We start from the raw sequence: 17,860 nt of genomic DNA on the forward strand, positions 1-17,860 counted from the left end.
ATTTGGACCAGTGCACAAAGCAAGGTCCATAAAGACATGGATGAGCAAGTTTGGGGTGGAGGAACTTGACTGGCCTGCACAGAGTCCAACATCAGTGCCTGACCTCACAAATGTGCTTCTGGAAGAATGGTTAAACATTCCCATAGACACACTCCTAAACCTTGTGGACAGCCTTCCCAGAAGTGTTGAAGCTGTTATAGCAAAGGGTGGACCCCCTCAATATTGAACCCTACGGACTAAGACTGGGATGCCATTAAAGTTCATGTGTGTGTAAAGGCAGGTGTCCCAATACTTATGGTAATATAGCATATGTGGTCTATATACCCCTAATTTCAAGTGTCTTTCAGACAGCACTTGTCCAGGGTCAGTGGTGAGTGGTCCTCACTGCTGCAAAGAATGAGTGTAATTTTATGCAGCAGTACTGTGAACCCAGTCGGTGTGAAGATGCACCACCAGGGGGTATGTCCATGATGCCCTGGGTCCATAGAAATGGAGTGAACTACACTGGACATCATTCATCCCAGAATTGGACTGGCTCTGAGAGATGGCATCTGAGATGATGAAGTGGCACGTCTTCAGGGGGCAGCACCAGAGCGGAGGTGAGTATAGCTAAAGCTGCATTTTATACCAGATTTAAAGGAACCAAATGGTTGCCCTTTTCTGTGTGCCTGGGAGTTGGGCATGTTCTTTCTGTACAGCTCCATGCCATCCTTCATCACAGTTGTAGATTCAGTGTACTGGGTGGGGGGTGCTCTTACTCTTTGCCACAAGGTCATTGTCTTTATCTTTATTATCATTATCACCATCATCATCATCATCACCATCAATCTTCTCCATTGTAGGAAACCATCATGAATTAGGCAGAGTAAGTCAAATGGGTCTATTTGTAAGTGAGAGTCAGTTAGGGAAAGCAGAAGTTATAGGAACGGAGTTAGGGGATCCAGTACAGAATGTCTTCTGATATTGGTGTGGTCTGTGTACAGTACATACATTGTCATCTTCTCAGATATTCCCTCTCGCTCCTCCAAGAATAGCATGTGGGGATATTCCCTCTCGCTCCTCCAAGAATAGCATGTGGGGATATTCCCTCTCGCTCCTCCAAGAATAGCATGTGGGGATATTCCCTCTCGCTCCTCCAAGAATAGCATGTGGGGATATTCCCTCTCACTCCTCCAAGAATAGCATGTGGGGATATTCCCTCTCGCTCCTCCAAGAATAGCATGTGGGGATATTCCCTCTCGCTCCTCCAAGAATAGCATGTGGGGATATTCCCTCTCGCTCCTCCAAGAATAGCATGTGGGGATATTCCCTCTCGCTCCTCCAAGAATAGCATGTGGGGATATTCCCTCTCGCTCCTCCAAGAATAGCATGTGGGGATATTCCCTCTCGCTCCTCCAAGAATAGCATGTGGGGATATTGCCTTTCGCTCCTCCATGAATAGCATGTGGGGATATTCCCTCTCGCTCCTCCATGAATAGCATGTGGGGATATTGCCTTTCGCTCCTCCATGAATAGCATGTGGGGATATTCCCTCTCACTCCTCCATGAATAGCATGTGGGGATATTCCCTCTCGCTCCTCCAAGAATAGCATGTGGGGATATTCCCTCTCGCTCCTCCAAGAATAGCATGTGGGGATATTCCCTCTCGCTCCTCCAAGAATAGCATGTGGGGATATTCCTTCTTGCTCCTCCAAGAATAGCATGTGGGGATATTCCCTCTCGCTCCTCCAAGAATAGCATGTGGGGATATTGCCTTTCGCTCCTCCATGAATAGCATGTGGGGATATTCCCTCTCGCTCCTCCATGAATAGCATGTGGGGATATTCCCTCTCGCTCCTCCAAGAATAGCATGTGGGGGATATTCCCTCTCGCTCCTCCAAGAAAAGCATGTGGGGATATTCCCTCTCGCTCCTCCAAGAATAGCATGTGGGGATATTCCCTTTCACTCCTCCAAGAATAGCATGTGGGGATATACCCTCTCGCTCCTCCAAGAATAGCATGTGGGGGCACAATACAACAACAAAAGATATTACAAGACATTCTTGTAAGTGTTGTATTGATTCTGACTGCACTACTCAGGAGGTCTTTAAAACACAAATGTATGTCTTAAAAATTCATCCTATATCCAAGTGAATACATGGATATAAAAGACTTGTTTATGACTGTCTGCTAGTTTATACATATCCACGTACACAAAATAATTATTTTGTATAATGTCTTTTGTATAAATGTGATTTTAATAGACTTTTTTTTTTTATCCTCCACTGAAGATAAGCTACGTGTCTTCTTTAGCATCCTTGAGTAACCGATTCCTCTACCCATCATTCTTCCGCACCATACCTAGTGATGACAAACAGGCACATGCCCTGGCCAAACTGGTTTCATACATGGGTTGGAATTGGGTTGGGCTACTCTCAAATGATGAAGACTATGGTATTCTTGGATCTCAAGTTCTCAAAGAGGATCTCCAAAAACTGGGAGTTTGCCTTGCTTACTATGAAATTTTTGGCCAGGCGACTTCCCAAAGAAAATTAAACAACATTGCAGATCTTGTTGTTCGGTCATCAGCTAAGGTTGTTATAATATTTTCCAGAGACCCTGTGATTCACCCACTGATTGAGCTACTGTTAGGTAGACAGGATGTCAAGCGGATTTGGTTGGCTACTCAAGGATGGTCAAACTCACCAATTCTTCAAACGAAATGGTATAGCAGCATAATGATGGGGACCCTTGGTTTGTCTTTGCATGACGCGAGTATGCCTGGGTTTAAGGAATTCCTTCTTGATATCCGTCCTTCAACTGCCCTTCCTCAAGACATCTATGTGAAGAACTTCTGGGAAGTAGTTCAGGAGTGTCGCTGGCCGAACTCCAGTTCAGTGGAGAACAATGGAACTGTGTGGTGTACTGGGGAGGAGAAACTGACTCGTTTCAGAACCAACCAATATGTGTATGATGAATTTGATTTTAAAGTACATTATTTGGTGTATAATGCAGTGTATGCTGTGGCCCACACACTACATGACATTATCTTTAACTGTATGTTGGGTCAGAATGCTACTCAACGTGGAGAATGTGAAGTTCAAAGAACCATATTGCCCTGGAAGGTATACTAAACTTTTTCCTGTTTAAATCATTTTCATAAGTTATGATTGCATTATCTGAGCTTTAGTTATGTGGTTATCCTGTTATCTAGCTTATACAGTATATCTATTTAGATGTGTTGTAATAATGGAGCAACATAACTGGTAGCAAACCTCAAGATAGTACTTTTTGGCTAGGCTCAAGGAGACACTCTGCCTGTTTATCTCAGTTGTACTTGCAGAAATTGGGCTGGTCATCAAGAACTATTGTACCCAAGAAACAGCTGCAACAGCTCACGCTCCCCAACACTGTTGCTGACCAAGGCCATTGCGCATTGTATTTGGCTGTGCCTTAAAAGTATTCAGGGGGCTTTCATCTTCCTGGTTATTTACCAGTTGGCTGGCTTGTGGACTGACGGTAATCTTCTGGTCACTTTTCTCCCAATAAACAAATTAAACAAATATACAATCCGAAAATCTGTGTACCTATGTGTTCAGTAATTAGAATTTTGTGTGTTGTTACCTAAATCAGATATTCACACTATAGAATGGGACACAAAACAGGTCTTGTGTGTGCCGTGTTTATAAAACTTTAGAAAGAAAAATAGCTGTGAGCAAAAGCTAGTGAACCCTTGGGAATTTACTAGATTTTGTCATGTAGGGCTAACAAAATGATCTATGACTTTCAATCAAACATGTGTTACCCATAAAGCACCAGACAACATGCAGGCATCCTTGAAGTCTCATTTTCCCCTTCCCCACAGCTCCATCCAGTCAACATTCCCCTTCCTGGTATGTGACAGCAAGGGTGCTCTGTGATTGGCCCAGTGCTGTCACATGTGTAAGCCCTTGTACACACGGTCAGACATTCTGATGGAAAATGTCCGATCGGACCATGTTGTCGCATAGTCCAACCATGTGTGGGCTCCATCGGACTGTTTCCGTCAGAATATCCGACGGACCAAGTTTTCCAGCTTGGCTATAAAACTTTCTGACAGCATGATCCGATCGGACTTTGTCCGATCGTTTGTAGAGAATTCCGATCGGATAAAGTGCCACGCATGCTCAGATCAAATTCCTAGACCAAAGCTATTGGCTACTAGCCTGAATGTAGTCCCATCGTAAGGAAATAACGTCATCACGTTCTGAACGATCAGATTTTCCAACAACTTTGTTCGACCGTATGTATACAACAGTTTCGCACAAAATCCGTCAGACAAAATCTGACGGATTTGGTTGTCGGAATGTCCGACCGTGTGTACAAGGGCTAACACAATTGGAAGTTTAAACATGGTTTGTTTCTGGGGGCTGAGTAGAGCAGTAAAGGTGGGCTCTTAGGAAACAAGGTATTAAAGTAAACCCTACATGGACAAAACACAGGTTCACATTTAAAGAACTAAATATAATAAATTAAGTCTTTCTTATTTATCAAATAGTGCATTGTATGTACCATTTTATCTTGATGTATCTTGAATGAATGGCATAGTCCACTAAGGTCACCTGTTGAGGAGGTACAAGAGCCTTTAGGATATGGACATCTTGAAAATAGCTTAAATGGAGATGAATGTTCCAATCAACGAGTCAAGTTTTCCTCCCCAGGCATGGGCTTAACCTGTATTAAACCAAATTCATAATACTATCTCTTTATATCTGAGCTCTAAAGTGCAATATAGCCTTATCAAAAGGGATCTCAGAAAAAAATGAGTAGTTATAGTTTGTGAGACTAGAAAGGGTTATAGAAGAAATGGTCCTCTATTAGCCTACAGTCGCATTGTTTAAAAATGAAAGAAATGAAGCACCGCTGGTACTCTCCATGAAAGCGGGAATCCTACAGAGATTAGTACAAGGTACCTCTGTCCTCCGATAGGTTAAAAAACCCTAGAGTGACTGCTGCGGATGTGAAGACTTCTGCAGTCGATGTCTTGATGTCAGTTGATAAATCTTTATTCAACAGACTGGACAAGAGTGATGGGCGTCCAAGCTTTTGAAGCTACACTTTCATGTCTTGGCACATATGAAAGGCATAGCCCCTAAAGTTGGCAATAGATGATTGTTTTTTTCTGCTAAAAAACAAACAAAAAAAAAAACATATTTCTCTATCCACACAATCAGTGTCTGCATCTGATTGGATGCAGTCACTGTTCGTTGAACGGTTTTCCACTCAGTTCTTTCGACTTTTCAGTTGAGGGATATCAGACAGAAGGTGGCCAACAATTTCAGCTGGGTCACAAACTGAAAGCTAAAATAAAAGGCATTGTCTAGACACTTTCAGTTTATCAGATGTGTTTTATTTGGATTAGCTCATAAGATGCAAATGCATTAATTATATAGAAAATTTTCATCTATACAGGTTGCTCAGTATTTGAAAAAAGTTCACTTCAAGAACCCCATGGGTGAAGAAATATACTTTGATTCCAGTGGAAACCCACCAACTACTTATGATGTCCTGAACTGGCACCGGAATTCTGATGGCAGCATTGACTTTGCAAAGGTCGGCCAGTATAGTATACGAGAGACCCAACTGAAGGAGCTAAGCATCAATGTCACAGCAATCAAGTGGATTACAGGAGATCCAGAGGTATGTTGTACAAAGCTCATGGTTGAGCACTCCATCCCCCACTCTACTATTTAAAGCTGAACTCCAGCTTGCATGGTTGTAGAAGCTCCTCTTCTGAAACTGCTTACTTTGATTTCAATGAATGCTGTGAGCTGCTTGTGATGTACATTAACAGCTACAGAAAGTCAAATAGAGTCCATCTCTATTACTGACTGGGGGCCTTCCAGCATCATCTTACTCTTTTCCCCTAAGGCCGTTTGTCTTTGGCCCACCCGTTACATTAATTCAATTTCAGTTCTTTCAATCTTGGAGGCCCAGCATGGCATTTGGGTGTTATCGAAGATGGTCTTCGTGTACACCGGTCCTTCAGACTGACAATTACCCACCATAGTGTTTTGATATTTATGTAGTGCTAACCCCCAGGAACCGCTGTATAGGTTGGGTCCTCCGTGCTTCGCCTTAATCAATGACTTCAATCCCTCTGACACACTAGGTGAACCTTGCAATATAGAAATCACTGAAGGCAATACCGGGTACAGAGGTACACAATAATAATGCTGGGTCGGGAAACAGACACAAAAAAACATTTTGTAAAAGCAAGGCATATTGTATTATCACACAAGTGATTAGCACTTCCACATGGAAGCACTAGGGTCGTCAGTTCGCATCCCAACCGCTACACTACCTGCTTGGAGTTTGCATGTTCTTTCTGTGCCTCTGTGGGTTTCCTCCCACACTCCAAAGACATGCTGGTAGGTTAATTGGATCCTGTCTAAATTGGCCTTATTATATGTATGTATAATTGTGAGTTAGGGACCTTAAATTGTAAGCTCCTTGAAGGATGTGAATGTACAATATAGATGTAAAGCACTGCGTAAATTGATGGTGTCCTATAAGAAGCAACAGTAATAGCACTACTCAACATATGGTGTAGTCAGTAGTATGTATTGTAAAGGATAACACTATGCACCAAGATCAGCATAAATAGTAGAAAGATCGCTGTAATGCAGCAATGGACAATAATGTGAGTGAAATTGTGAACTGTGTTCAGGAAACTATGCTGCCAAAGTGCAATAATGGTGACTAGGCTAACTGGGCGGAGGTACTAAATGAATAATAGACTGGGGCTAGTAGAATGGCTTTATAAGGGCAGTCTTTTATTGTGTTCTTCTTCCGGCTGTAGTTGGGGCCCATACGCAGCACTGGTGCACTTATCAACATGTGATAAGCATCCTGCTTCCAGTAACTCAGTCCCTGGCATCAGTGTTTAAATTGGTAGCACTCTCACCAGTCCTTGCGGTGCATCTGTGGATTCCCTCTTTTGGAAAGGAGCTTCTTACCTCTTTTCAGATGGCTCTGGTGATTAGAAGTGAAGGAGTGGAGAGTAGGAAGATATTCCAGTCTCCCTGTAGCAAGGAAGAGATGGATGGGGTTGCACCGGTCTATGCAGCGCTGCCCCCCTGTGTCACCACTCTCAGATCTCAAGCTCTGGTCCCTGCCATTCTACCCTACCATAGAGATGTGGGAAGACTGGCTGATGTGCTCACATGGACTCCCACACTGCCAAGCAGTCTGTGAGAGCAGTACAGTAAATACTATTTCACCACTTCCCCTCTGCTTCGGGACCCTCTGGAAACTGTTAGGTCAGGTACTACATGATACAGCAAGTCCCATATCTTCTCCCTTATGGATGGCAGAATGAGAGGGTCCTTCTTCTGGTGCCAACGGTGCTTCCCAGATAATCTGGACACTCCCATTGGCTGTCCAGTGGTGGGATCCTCTTAGGCTGTAGAAGGCCGAGTACACACGCGGGGACTGTTCGCCCAACTTTGTCCGCTGAACAGTGTTTCGGCGGACAGTCCGCTCGTGTGTGGGCTTCAGCGGACAGTTTCAGCGGACAGTCTGACGAACAAAGTTTTTCGGAATTTCCGTAAGACAGTCCGCTGAAACTTGGTTTGTGCGGACAGTCCGCCCGTGTGTAGGCTTGTTCGTCAAACTAAGTTCCGCGCATGCTCAGAAAGGATTTACACGGCGAAGGTTGCATTGCAGTGTATAGGACGTCGTATTTCTAGTCCCGTCGTACGTGCCGTTCACGTCATCACGCAAGTTTCAGCGGACTGTTCGTTCGTCGTGTGTGGCCAAGTCCGTCCATGCTAATTTTGAGCGGACTGTCCGCTCAAACTGTTTGACGAACAAAGTTGGGCGAACAGTCCCCGCGTGTGTACGCGGCCTAAGTGGTGTGGTGACTAATCAGTGAGGAGGGGCAACAAGACTGGTAAGTGAACGGCAGAACCGGACTGCAGCGCCGGATCACCAGTTTCTAGTCATGCAAGAGGGACTCGATAAGGAGACATGTGAGTAAAAAAGGAGGTTTTTAAAAAAAAAAAATGTTTTTTTTGGAGTGAGTAAGGTGAAAAGTGTGATATGGAGGGGTTAAATATACGAAGGTGTCATGGAAACAGCATATGAAGAACACCATAATCTAACCTTCAGATAAAAGGTTGGATCAATAATTAATTGTGTTTATCCCCCCCCCCCCCCCCAGATCCCTCAATCTGTCTGCAGTGAGAGTTGCTCCCCTGGGTTTCGGAAAGCTCCACGGAAAGGGCAGCCGGTGTGCTGCTTTGACTGCATTCACTGTGCGGAGGGGCAAATATCCAGCCAACAAGGTACCCTTTGAATATGGAGAAATGTATTTTTTTTTGGCAAATTCTTTTAAGCACTACTTGAATCTAAACTGCAACATGACCTAAAGCAGGGATACTGAATACAAATTCACGGGGGTCCGGTTGGTAACATTTTCTTTCTGCAAAGGTCCGAATCTCATTTTTCTTCTATGACTCAGGTCTTTCACATCGCATTTCCATTAGAGTCCTCAGTCCCCCCTTTCCAATCACAGCTACCCTTACATCACATCAGAGCCCCCCAACATTACAGCCCTCTTTACATCACAGCCCCCTTGCAATCACAGACCCCCACTTACATCACAGTCCCTCCTTACATCACAGTCCCTCCTTACATTACAGTCCCTCTTGCAATCACAACCCCCCACATCACAGCTTCCCCCCTCCTGACATCACAGACCTCTTCTTCACATCACAGACCCCTTATATCACAGCTCCCCCCTCTCACATCACATCCCTCCTCTCACATCACGACCACCCTATATTATATCTCTCCCCTCACATCCCAACCCCCCCCCCCCCCATATAGCCGCCTATCTCACAGCTTCCTCTCTCACATCACAGCCCTCTATATCACAGCTCCCCCCCCACATCACAGCTCCCCTTCTCACATCACAGCCCCCTATATCACAGGAGCTCCCCCCTCTCACATCACAGCTCCCACTTCTCACATCACAGCTCTCACTTCTCACATCACAGCCCCATATATCACAGGAGCTCCCCCCTCTCACATCACAGCTCCCACTTCTCACATCACAGCCCCCTATATCACAGGTCCCCCCCACATCACAGCTCCCCTTCTCACATCACAGCTCCCACTTCTCACATCACAGCCCCCTATATCACAGGTCCCCCCCACATCACAGCTCCCCTTCTCACATCACAGCCCCCTATATCACAGGAGCTCTCCCCTCTCACATCACAGCTCCCCCCTCTCACATCACAGCTCCCACTTCTCACATCACAGCACCATATATCACAGGAGCTCCTCCCTCTCACATCACAGCTCCCACTTCTCACATCACAGCCCCCTATATCACAGGTCCCCCCACATCACAGCTCCCCTTCTCACATCACAGCTCCCACTTCTCACATCACAGCCCCCTATATCACAGGTCCCCCCCACATCACAGCTCCCCTTCTCACATCACAGCTCCCACTTCTCACATCACAGCCCCCTATATCACAGGTCCCCCCCACATCACAGCTCCCCTTCTCACATCACAGCTCCCACTTCTCACATCACAGCCCCCTATATCACAGCTCCCCCCACATCACAGCTCCCCTTCTCACATCACAGCTCCCACTTCTCACATCACAGCCCCCTATATCACAGCTCCCCCCCACATCACAGCTCCCCTTCTCACATCACAGCCCCCTATATCACAGGAGCTCCCCCCTCTCACATCACAGCTCCCACTTCTCACATCACAGCCCCCTATATCACAGCTCCTCCTTCTCACATCACAGCCCCCTATATAACAACTCCCCCCTCTCACATCACAGCTCCCCCATATCACAATTCTCCCCTCTCACATCCCAGCTCCCCCTTCTCACATCACAGCCCCCAATATCACAGCTCCCCCTTCTCACATCACAGCTCCCTATATCACAGCTCCCCCTTCTCACATCACAGCCCCCTATATCACAGCTCCCCCTCTCACATCACAGCTCCCCTATATCACAATTCTCCGCCCTCACATTACAGCTGCCCATCTCACAGCTCCCCCCCTCTCACATCACAGCTCCCCCTTCTCACATCACAGCTCCCCTATATCACAATTCTCCGCCCTCACATTACAGCTGCCCATCTCACAGCTCCCCCCCTCTCACATCACAGCTCCCCCTTCTCACAGCATATTGGAGGGTGGGAGGAATGGTAGGGTGGACTCCTCTTCTATATGTACTCGCCTGCCCCCGCTGAACTCCCTGCAGGGATAGGGCAAGAGGCAGGAAATATCTGCGCTGAGGGCGGTAGCTGCCCAACTTTTCTTGTTAAAAAGCTTGTTAATATGAAAGTTTGGGCAGCAGCTGCTTCCCTTGTAGACATTCTGTGCCTCCCGCCCTCCTCCCTGTTGTGAGTTCAGCGGCGGTGGCAGGCGATTACATTCAGATAAGGAGTCTACCTTGCCATTTGTCCTGCCCTCCGCAAAACTGTGATTTTTAACAACTACAGTGGCGGGAGGAGAGAAGACCACTCAGACCGGAAAAGTCCAGTCGTGTGTGGGCAAGTCCGCTCGTTCGGAAAGTCCGGCGGACCTCTGCTGGAAAGTCTGGCGGATTGTCTACCGGACTAAGTCCGCCAGATAGTCTGATCATGTGTACACGGCATAAGGCATCTTGCCCCCAGATGGAAATACGAGTTTTAAAATGTAATCACTATAGAGCAGTGATGGTGAACCTTGGCACCCCAGATGTTTTGGAACTACATTTCCCATGGTGCTCATGCACGCTGCAGTGTAGTTGAGCATCATGGTGAATGTAGTTTCAAAACATCTGGGGGGCCAAGGTTCTCCATCACTGCTATAGAGACATAAGCCTTGTATATACGATTGGATTTTCGACAGCGAATTGGGTGATGACAGACTGTTGGCCTAAAATCCGATCATTGGTACGCTCCATCAGACAATTGTTGTCCAACTTTCCGCCAACAAACATTGGATGGCAAGCTAGTGAATTTTTGGGTGGCAATGGTCTGTTGACGGATTTTTGTATCATGTGTACACAAGTCCGTCACACAAAAGTCCAAAGTACAAACACCAGAGCTTTTTTTCTCAGACAATAGGTACAGGAACTCAACCATGTCTGCCACACACACATACCTGCCAAATGCCATCAAGTAGTATCTCTTTCCTTTGCATACAGCCCCCTCCCTCCACTGCCCTCATCTTCTCCTCCCCCCCTCATTAAAAGCTCCACCATCTGTCACATGTCTTTCCCAGTTCATAACCAACCTTAGTTTAGTTAAGCTTGATTTATCGAAGGTCATTTCTGTACATGTGTGATGATATAATTGTATTGTACATGCTTTTCCAGATTCCAGAAACTGCTTTCCATGCCCCAGTGACATGTGGCCAAATGAAAATAACACCATGTGTATCCCAAAGGTGATTGAGTTCTTGTCCTATTGGGAACCTCTAGGAATAACTTTGACCTCAACCGCCATCCTCTGCTCCTTCACTACCATCAGCATATTATGTATTTTCATCAAGTTCAAAGACACTGCCATCGTCAAAGCCAACAACCGTAACCTCACCTACCTCCTTCTCGCCTCTCTGTCTTTGAGCTTCCTGTGCACACAACTCTTTATTGGGGAACCTCAAAAATTCACCTGCCGATTCCGCCAGGGAGCTTTCGGCGTCGTCTTTGTTCTTAGCGTCTCATGTGTTTTGGCCAAGACCATTATGGTGATCACTGCTTTTCGAGCAACCAGGCCTGGAAGCAACATGAGAAAGTGGCTTGGGCCAAAAGTTCCAGCCTCAACGGTTTCCATCAGCACCTTCATCCAGTTATTGATTTGTATCTATTGGATGATTCAGTGTCCGCCTTTCCCCGAGAAAAACATGGCAATCAAAACTGGAGTCATCATCTTTCAATGCAATGAATGTTCAGACACCTTGCTGTGGTGCATGTTGGGTTACATGGCGCTCCTTTCTTGCATCAGTTTTCTGGTGGCGTTTTTGGCCAGACAATTACCGGACAGTTTTAATGAGGCCAAGTGGATCACCTTCTCCATGTTGATCTTTTTGAGTGTTTGGATCTCGTTTATTCCTGCCTATCTGAGCACTCAGGGCAAGTTCATGGTGGCCGTTGAAGTGTTTGGGATCTTATCCTCCAGTGGAGGGATTGTTGGTTGTATCTTCTTCCCAAAATGCTATATTATACTGCTAAGGGCAGAGCTCAATACCCGTCAGAACCTTCTTGGAAAGGGAAGATAAAGGCCTGAATCTCTTTGTAACCAAGAAGACATTATAACTTCTATGCATTTTGTCGTGACAAGTAACCTATAGAAAATGTAACCCCTAACTGAATGACATTAGTCTTCTAATGGCGCGTACACACGATCGGAATTCTCGTCGGAAAAAGCTCTGATGGTTTTCCCGATGGAATTTGGCTCAAGCTGTCTTGCCTACACACGGTCACATCAAATTCCGATCGTTTATAACGCGGTGACGTACAACACATACGACGTGACTAGAAAAAGGAAGTTCAATAGCCAGTAGCCAATAGCTTCTGTCTCGTAGTTGAATCTGAGCATGCGTGATTTTTGGCGTGTCGGAATTGCGTACACACGATCGGAATTACCGATAGAAGGTTTTTCCGTAGGGGAAAATTGAGAACATGCTATCAATTTTTGGCTGGCGGAAATTCGGACAGCTAAATTCCGATGGAGCATACACATGGTTGCATTTTCCGATGAAAAGCTCTCATCGGTCTTTTTCTGGCCGGAATTCCGATCGTGTGTACGCGGCATAAGGCTTTGTATATTATAAACAATTGCAATGTTTTTTCACCCTTTTTTTTTCGTCTTAGTTCTGTAAATCTTCTCCAGCGTCTTTCAGCTACTTTTTTCCACACAAAGACCCTCCAACATCATAGCCCTGGACTGGCTTTTGGGTAGTGATGACCAGGGATTTTTTTCAGCAGGAACGCGAGGGGGAACGCAGTTCCGGCACCTCTAGAACTGAATGTGTGCTAAGGCAAGGAGTGTTGGGGTGTGTTGGAAGGTCTATTGTTGCTGGGGGATCTGTTGTTCCAGGGGGTGGGTCTTATGTTGCAGGGTGTCAATTGTTGCTGAGAGGAATCTACTGTTGAGGGAGGGGTCTAATGTTGCTGGCTGCTGGAGGATCTATTAATGCTGGCTGTTGGGAGTCTATTGTTGCTGGGGTGGAACTATTGTCGCTAGGGTGTCCATTGTTGCTAGATTTTACTTCCTTTTTTGTTACCATTAACAACTTCCATACAAATTACTTAGTACCACAAATTGATACTTGGTTCTGTATTCTCTAAAAAGGGGTGGTACTGGGAGGTGGAACCAAGAAACGGGGCCTGGAGGTGGGTAAGGGACAGAGTTAAAGGGTGACTCTGAACTTTGTAAGCGAGGAGTTCCTGCACCTATTCTTTCCGAAAAAAAGCCCTGGTGATGACAATGGACCATGCATGAGCAATGTGTCAGGGTGGATGATTGTAGTGTCTCTGTGACTGGGTGACAACGCAAGAGAAAGATTTGGAGACAGTTGTCACTCTATAACAGAAAAAGTGCCCGAACAAGGACCTTCATGGCAGGACAGCCAGTCATTATTTAAATCAAGCCTGCAAATATAAAAAGACTGAAAACTTCTGAACCAATATAAAATTGTTAAAGATTTCAGTAACTGGGTTTGGATCTATTTTAAAGTGTTACTAAACCCACAACAGTAAAATCAGTCTGTATATGCAGTAAAGCATGCTTGTTATACTCACTGTGGAACCCAAGGGGTTAATCCTTTGCATTATGTAAAAATGCTGCTTGATCCTGTCTTCCCTGATCATCCCTTTCTTCCACTGTCCCCAATACATCTCCTGATAGTACAGGGCCTTGGATGCACTCTGCACACACTCAGTTTGGTGCGTATTGCTAGAAAGTTTTTTTTTTGGGAGCTACCCTCCCCCAGGGCCAGGGCGGGGTAGCTGCCACGGGCACTGTGGTATCATGTGAGGTGGGGACCACAAGAAAATTGGGGGATTTGTGTTAAGAAGTGGAATTTGGGGGTCATCAGGGGGTAAGAATTGTTTTAGGGGGGCAAATTTAGAGAGGTGTGATTTGGGGGGATTGGTGTGAAGAGGGGACAAGGGGTGGGAACAGAGGGACTAGCAGGAACACCGGGGATTTCACATAAAGGAAGCAATACATAGAGAACAGGAGACTTTCTCCTACAAGTACATGGTACAGCAGCCACATATCAGGAATGTTGGGTTTACATATTCTTTAACCACTTCAGGCCCGGAAGGATTTACCCCCTTCCTGACCAGAGCACTTTTACGATTCGGCACTGCGTCGCTTTAACTGACAATTGCGCGGTCATGCGACGTGGCTCCCAAACAAAATTGACGCCCTTTTTTTTCAACAAATAGAGCTTTCTTTTGGTGGTATTTTATCACCTCTGCGGTTTTTGGTTTTTGCGCTATAAACAAAAAAAGAGTGACAATTTCGAAAAAAAACGCATTCTTTTTTACTTTTTGCTATAATAAATATCCCCAAAAATATATATAAAAACATTTTTTTCCCTCAGTTTAGGCCGATACGTATTCTTCTACATATTTTTGGTAAAAAAAAATAAAAAAATTGCAATAAGCGTTTATTGATTGGTTTGCACAAAAGTTATAGTGTCCGCAAAATAGGGGATAGTTTTATGACATTTTTATTATGATTTTTTTTTCACTAGTAATGGGGCCAATCAGCGATTTTTATCGTGACTGCGGCATTATTGCGGACACATCGGACAATTTTGACACATTTTTGGGACCATTGGCATATATACAGCGATCAGTGCTATAAAAATTGCATTGATTACTGTAAAAATGTCCTGGGGGAGTATTTCTAACTGTCTGGGGGGTGGGCTAGCAGTGACACGACACTGACCTCTGCTCCCGATGAGAGGGAGCAGACAATCGGTGTCCTGTCATTAGGCAGAACGGGGAGATGTAAACAGTATCTTCCCGTTCTGCCTAGTGACAGGACACCGATCGTCTGCTCTTTGTCATTGGGAGCAGCGATCTATGTTGTTTTTGACATTTTTCTTCAGCTCTGTGACACAATCGCGGGTATCCCAGCGGTGTTCGAGTCCGCGTGTCACAGAGCTGGCGTGCGCACGTGCACAGTGGTAAATTCAAAGTACGGGTATGTTACTTTGCCCAGCCGTGCCATTCTGCCGACGTATATGTGCTGCCAGCAGTCTGCAAGTGGTTAAACTTCACCAATAGAGAATAAAACTATACACTATAGAACATTTGTCTAACAGGGGAAATAAAATGAGGGAGAGATTAGCGCTGTGTGGCCCCCTCCAAAATCCATACCGGACCATTATCTGAGCATGCAGCCTAGGTGGGCAGGAAAGGGGGGTGGTACCCTCTCCCCATCCCATTCAATACCAGACCCTTTGAGCCTGGTATGGATTTTAAAGGGTGACCTCATGCAAAAAACAAACAAACAAAAAAAAAGTGAGGCCCCCTCCAAAATCCATACCAGACCCTTATCTGAGCATGCAGCCTGAGTGGGCAGGAAAGGGGGTGGTACAAGCGTATGCCTGCCCCTTGTGAGACATACCAGGCCACATGTCCTCAACATGGGGGGGGTTCCAGGGTAGACCCTCTGGTAAAGCACCTTGTCTTCTTCTCAACCCTGGCCTAGTGGTCGTGGGGGGTCTGCAGATGGGGGATAAGTATCCCCCTATGTAAATGAGTAAAGGGGGCATGGTTACAAATAAAAAAAAGTAAATGGCGGATAAACACTCAGAAATGCATCTATTTACTTCTGGTGACGTCATCACGTCTGGTGTTGCATTCCACGGTGCATTTCAGCCTACATCTCTGCATCGGGAACGCTTATGGGCCGGCTTCCTGGTTACCTTGGATCTTCATGACCGCATTATTCCTCCAGACAGTGGTGGACCTCTCACCATCTCTTACCAACGAGCCTGTTAATGACTTGCCTAATGTGAGTTGCCTAATTTTAATAAATTTTACAGCAAATTCTACGCATAGAGGTGCTTTCTCTATATGTTTCAGTTTAATCACCAAACCAGTGGCTGCCTAGCTCGCCAAGTGGTAGCTCCGGCCCTGGGTACAAGGTTTACAGATCAATGCCATGGGCAGAACACCAAAGCAAGGGAGAGCAACACAAGGATTATCCCAGCAGCCAGCCTCGTGAGATGACTAATTACTAAGAGCTGCTGGAAGACACCCGCTGGTGGAAACCGGAACTACAACCTATAGGTCTGGGAGCCGCAGTGCCACCAGCAGGTGAACCCATTCCTGACACCCCCTGTCAGTCTTAAATTATTTTTTTGAGTTCATTGAGGCACACAAGGGATATAGCAATTCATAGACATCTGATCTTCCTAAAGGTGGCAGTATAACCTATTTGTTTCAGATTAATGCTAATCCTGTGTCCCTTAAAGCGGACCTTCAGTCATTTCTTCATCTTTCCATCTATTAAATCTTCTGTCCTTGTTGTTGTTTTAACTTTGGATTGTAAAACATTTTTTTTCTGCCAATAAATACCTTATACAGCCCACTGCCTGTTTCTTGTCTGGTCATTAGCCTAGGATTATGACATCATGCACAGCTCTCTCTCTCACACTTTTGGGAGAATTTGCCAGAAAGGGAGGGGGGATGAGTCATAAGAGGGCCAATGAGATCTCCAGGGCTGTAGAGCTCAGCTGGAGGTGAGCCTCTGTGTAAATCCAGGAAGTGAACAGGCAGCAGCTTCAGCTGCCCACAGTTAAAATGGCTGCAGCCAGACTCAGTAGAGGGAGATTTCTGCAGCATATTTGGCAAGTGCAGCATCACAGTATATATAAAATATGTAAAGTGGTTGGAGGGAAGCTTCAGAATGGTAAAGATGTTTTTGAGTGGAAAAAAAAGACAGGATTTTTGTACTTTAAAATCCGTCTTAGAGTTCATTAAAGGACATGGAGTTATACTGCTGTATTATGGAGGACCACAAGTTTGTGAATTAACATCCTCCCACTCCCGCACTATAGCCGAAAGACGGCCACAGTGTTGGCCTTAATTGCCGGGAGGGCGTCCATGTACATCCTCCTGGGACCGGGTCGTGCCCCCCGTGCTCTGTGATCAGCAAGTCAATGACAGCTGATCCTGGCCCCTTACCACAGTCAATGACAGCTGATCACGTGATGTAAACTGAAGATTGGTAATCAGCTTTTTTTTCCCCTGACAGCGTGAGAAGGGGGGGAAAAAAAAGTAGATCACCAGCTTCTGTCAGAGGGACATCTGACCCGAACAGAGAGAGCTGCAGGCTCCTCATCTGTGCCCACCAGTGCCACCTGCCAGTGCCCACCAGTGCATATCACTGCTGCCTATCAGTGCCCAGCAGTGTCACCTATCAGTGCTGCCAATCAGTGCCTCATCATTAGTGCCACCAATCAGTGCCCATCAGTGCTGCCTCATGAGTGCCCACCAGTGGCGCCTTATCAGGGCCCATCAGTGCAGCCTCATTAGTGCCCATCAGTGCAGCCTCATCAGTGTCCACCAGTAGCGCCTTACCAGGGCCCATCAGTGCAGCCTCATCAGTGCCCATCAGTGCAGGCTCATCAGCGGGCATCAATGAAGGAGAAAATTACCTGTTTTCAAAATGTTATAACAAACTATGAAACAGGTTTTCTTTTCAATATGTTCTCTTTTTCCGTTTTTTTAGCAAAAAATAAAAAAACCCAGCAGTGATTAAATACCACCAAAAGAAATCTCAATTTGTGTGAAAAAATTGACAAAAATGTCATATGTTTACAGTGTTGCATGACCACGCAATTGTCATTCAA

The 17,860-nt window shown here is 45.7% G+C and overlaps 1 protein-coding gene across 1 annotated transcript in view; it reads left to right on the forward strand.

Annotated features, from left to right (window-relative positions):
• Positions 1 to 12,378, forward strand: part of LOC143961367 (extracellular calcium-sensing receptor-like) — a 30,164-nt gene extending 17,786 nt beyond the window's left edge. The window contains exons 4-7 of the mRNA XM_077470634.1: positions 2,271 to 3,104; positions 5,431 to 5,658; positions 8,183 to 8,306; positions 11,358 to 12,378. Of these exons, the coding sequence (XP_077326760.1) occupies positions 2,271 to 3,104; positions 5,431 to 5,658; positions 8,183 to 8,306; positions 11,358 to 12,259 (2,088 nt within the window). The 3' untranslated portion in view covers positions 12,260 to 12,378. The remainder of the gene's footprint in view (positions 1 to 2,270; positions 3,105 to 5,430; positions 5,659 to 8,182; positions 8,307 to 11,357) is intronic.
• Positions 12,379 to 17,860: the final 5,482 nt, after the last annotated feature.

The sequence above is a fragment of the Lithobates pipiens genome, unplaced genomic scaffold (genome assembly GCF_037356315.1).
Source record: "Lithobates pipiens isolate NorthernLeopardFrog02 unplaced genomic scaffold, aLitPip1_a1.2 Scaffold_8, whole genome shotgun sequence".
NCBI lineage: Eukaryota > Metazoa > Chordata > Amphibia > Anura > Ranidae > Lithobates > Lithobates pipiens.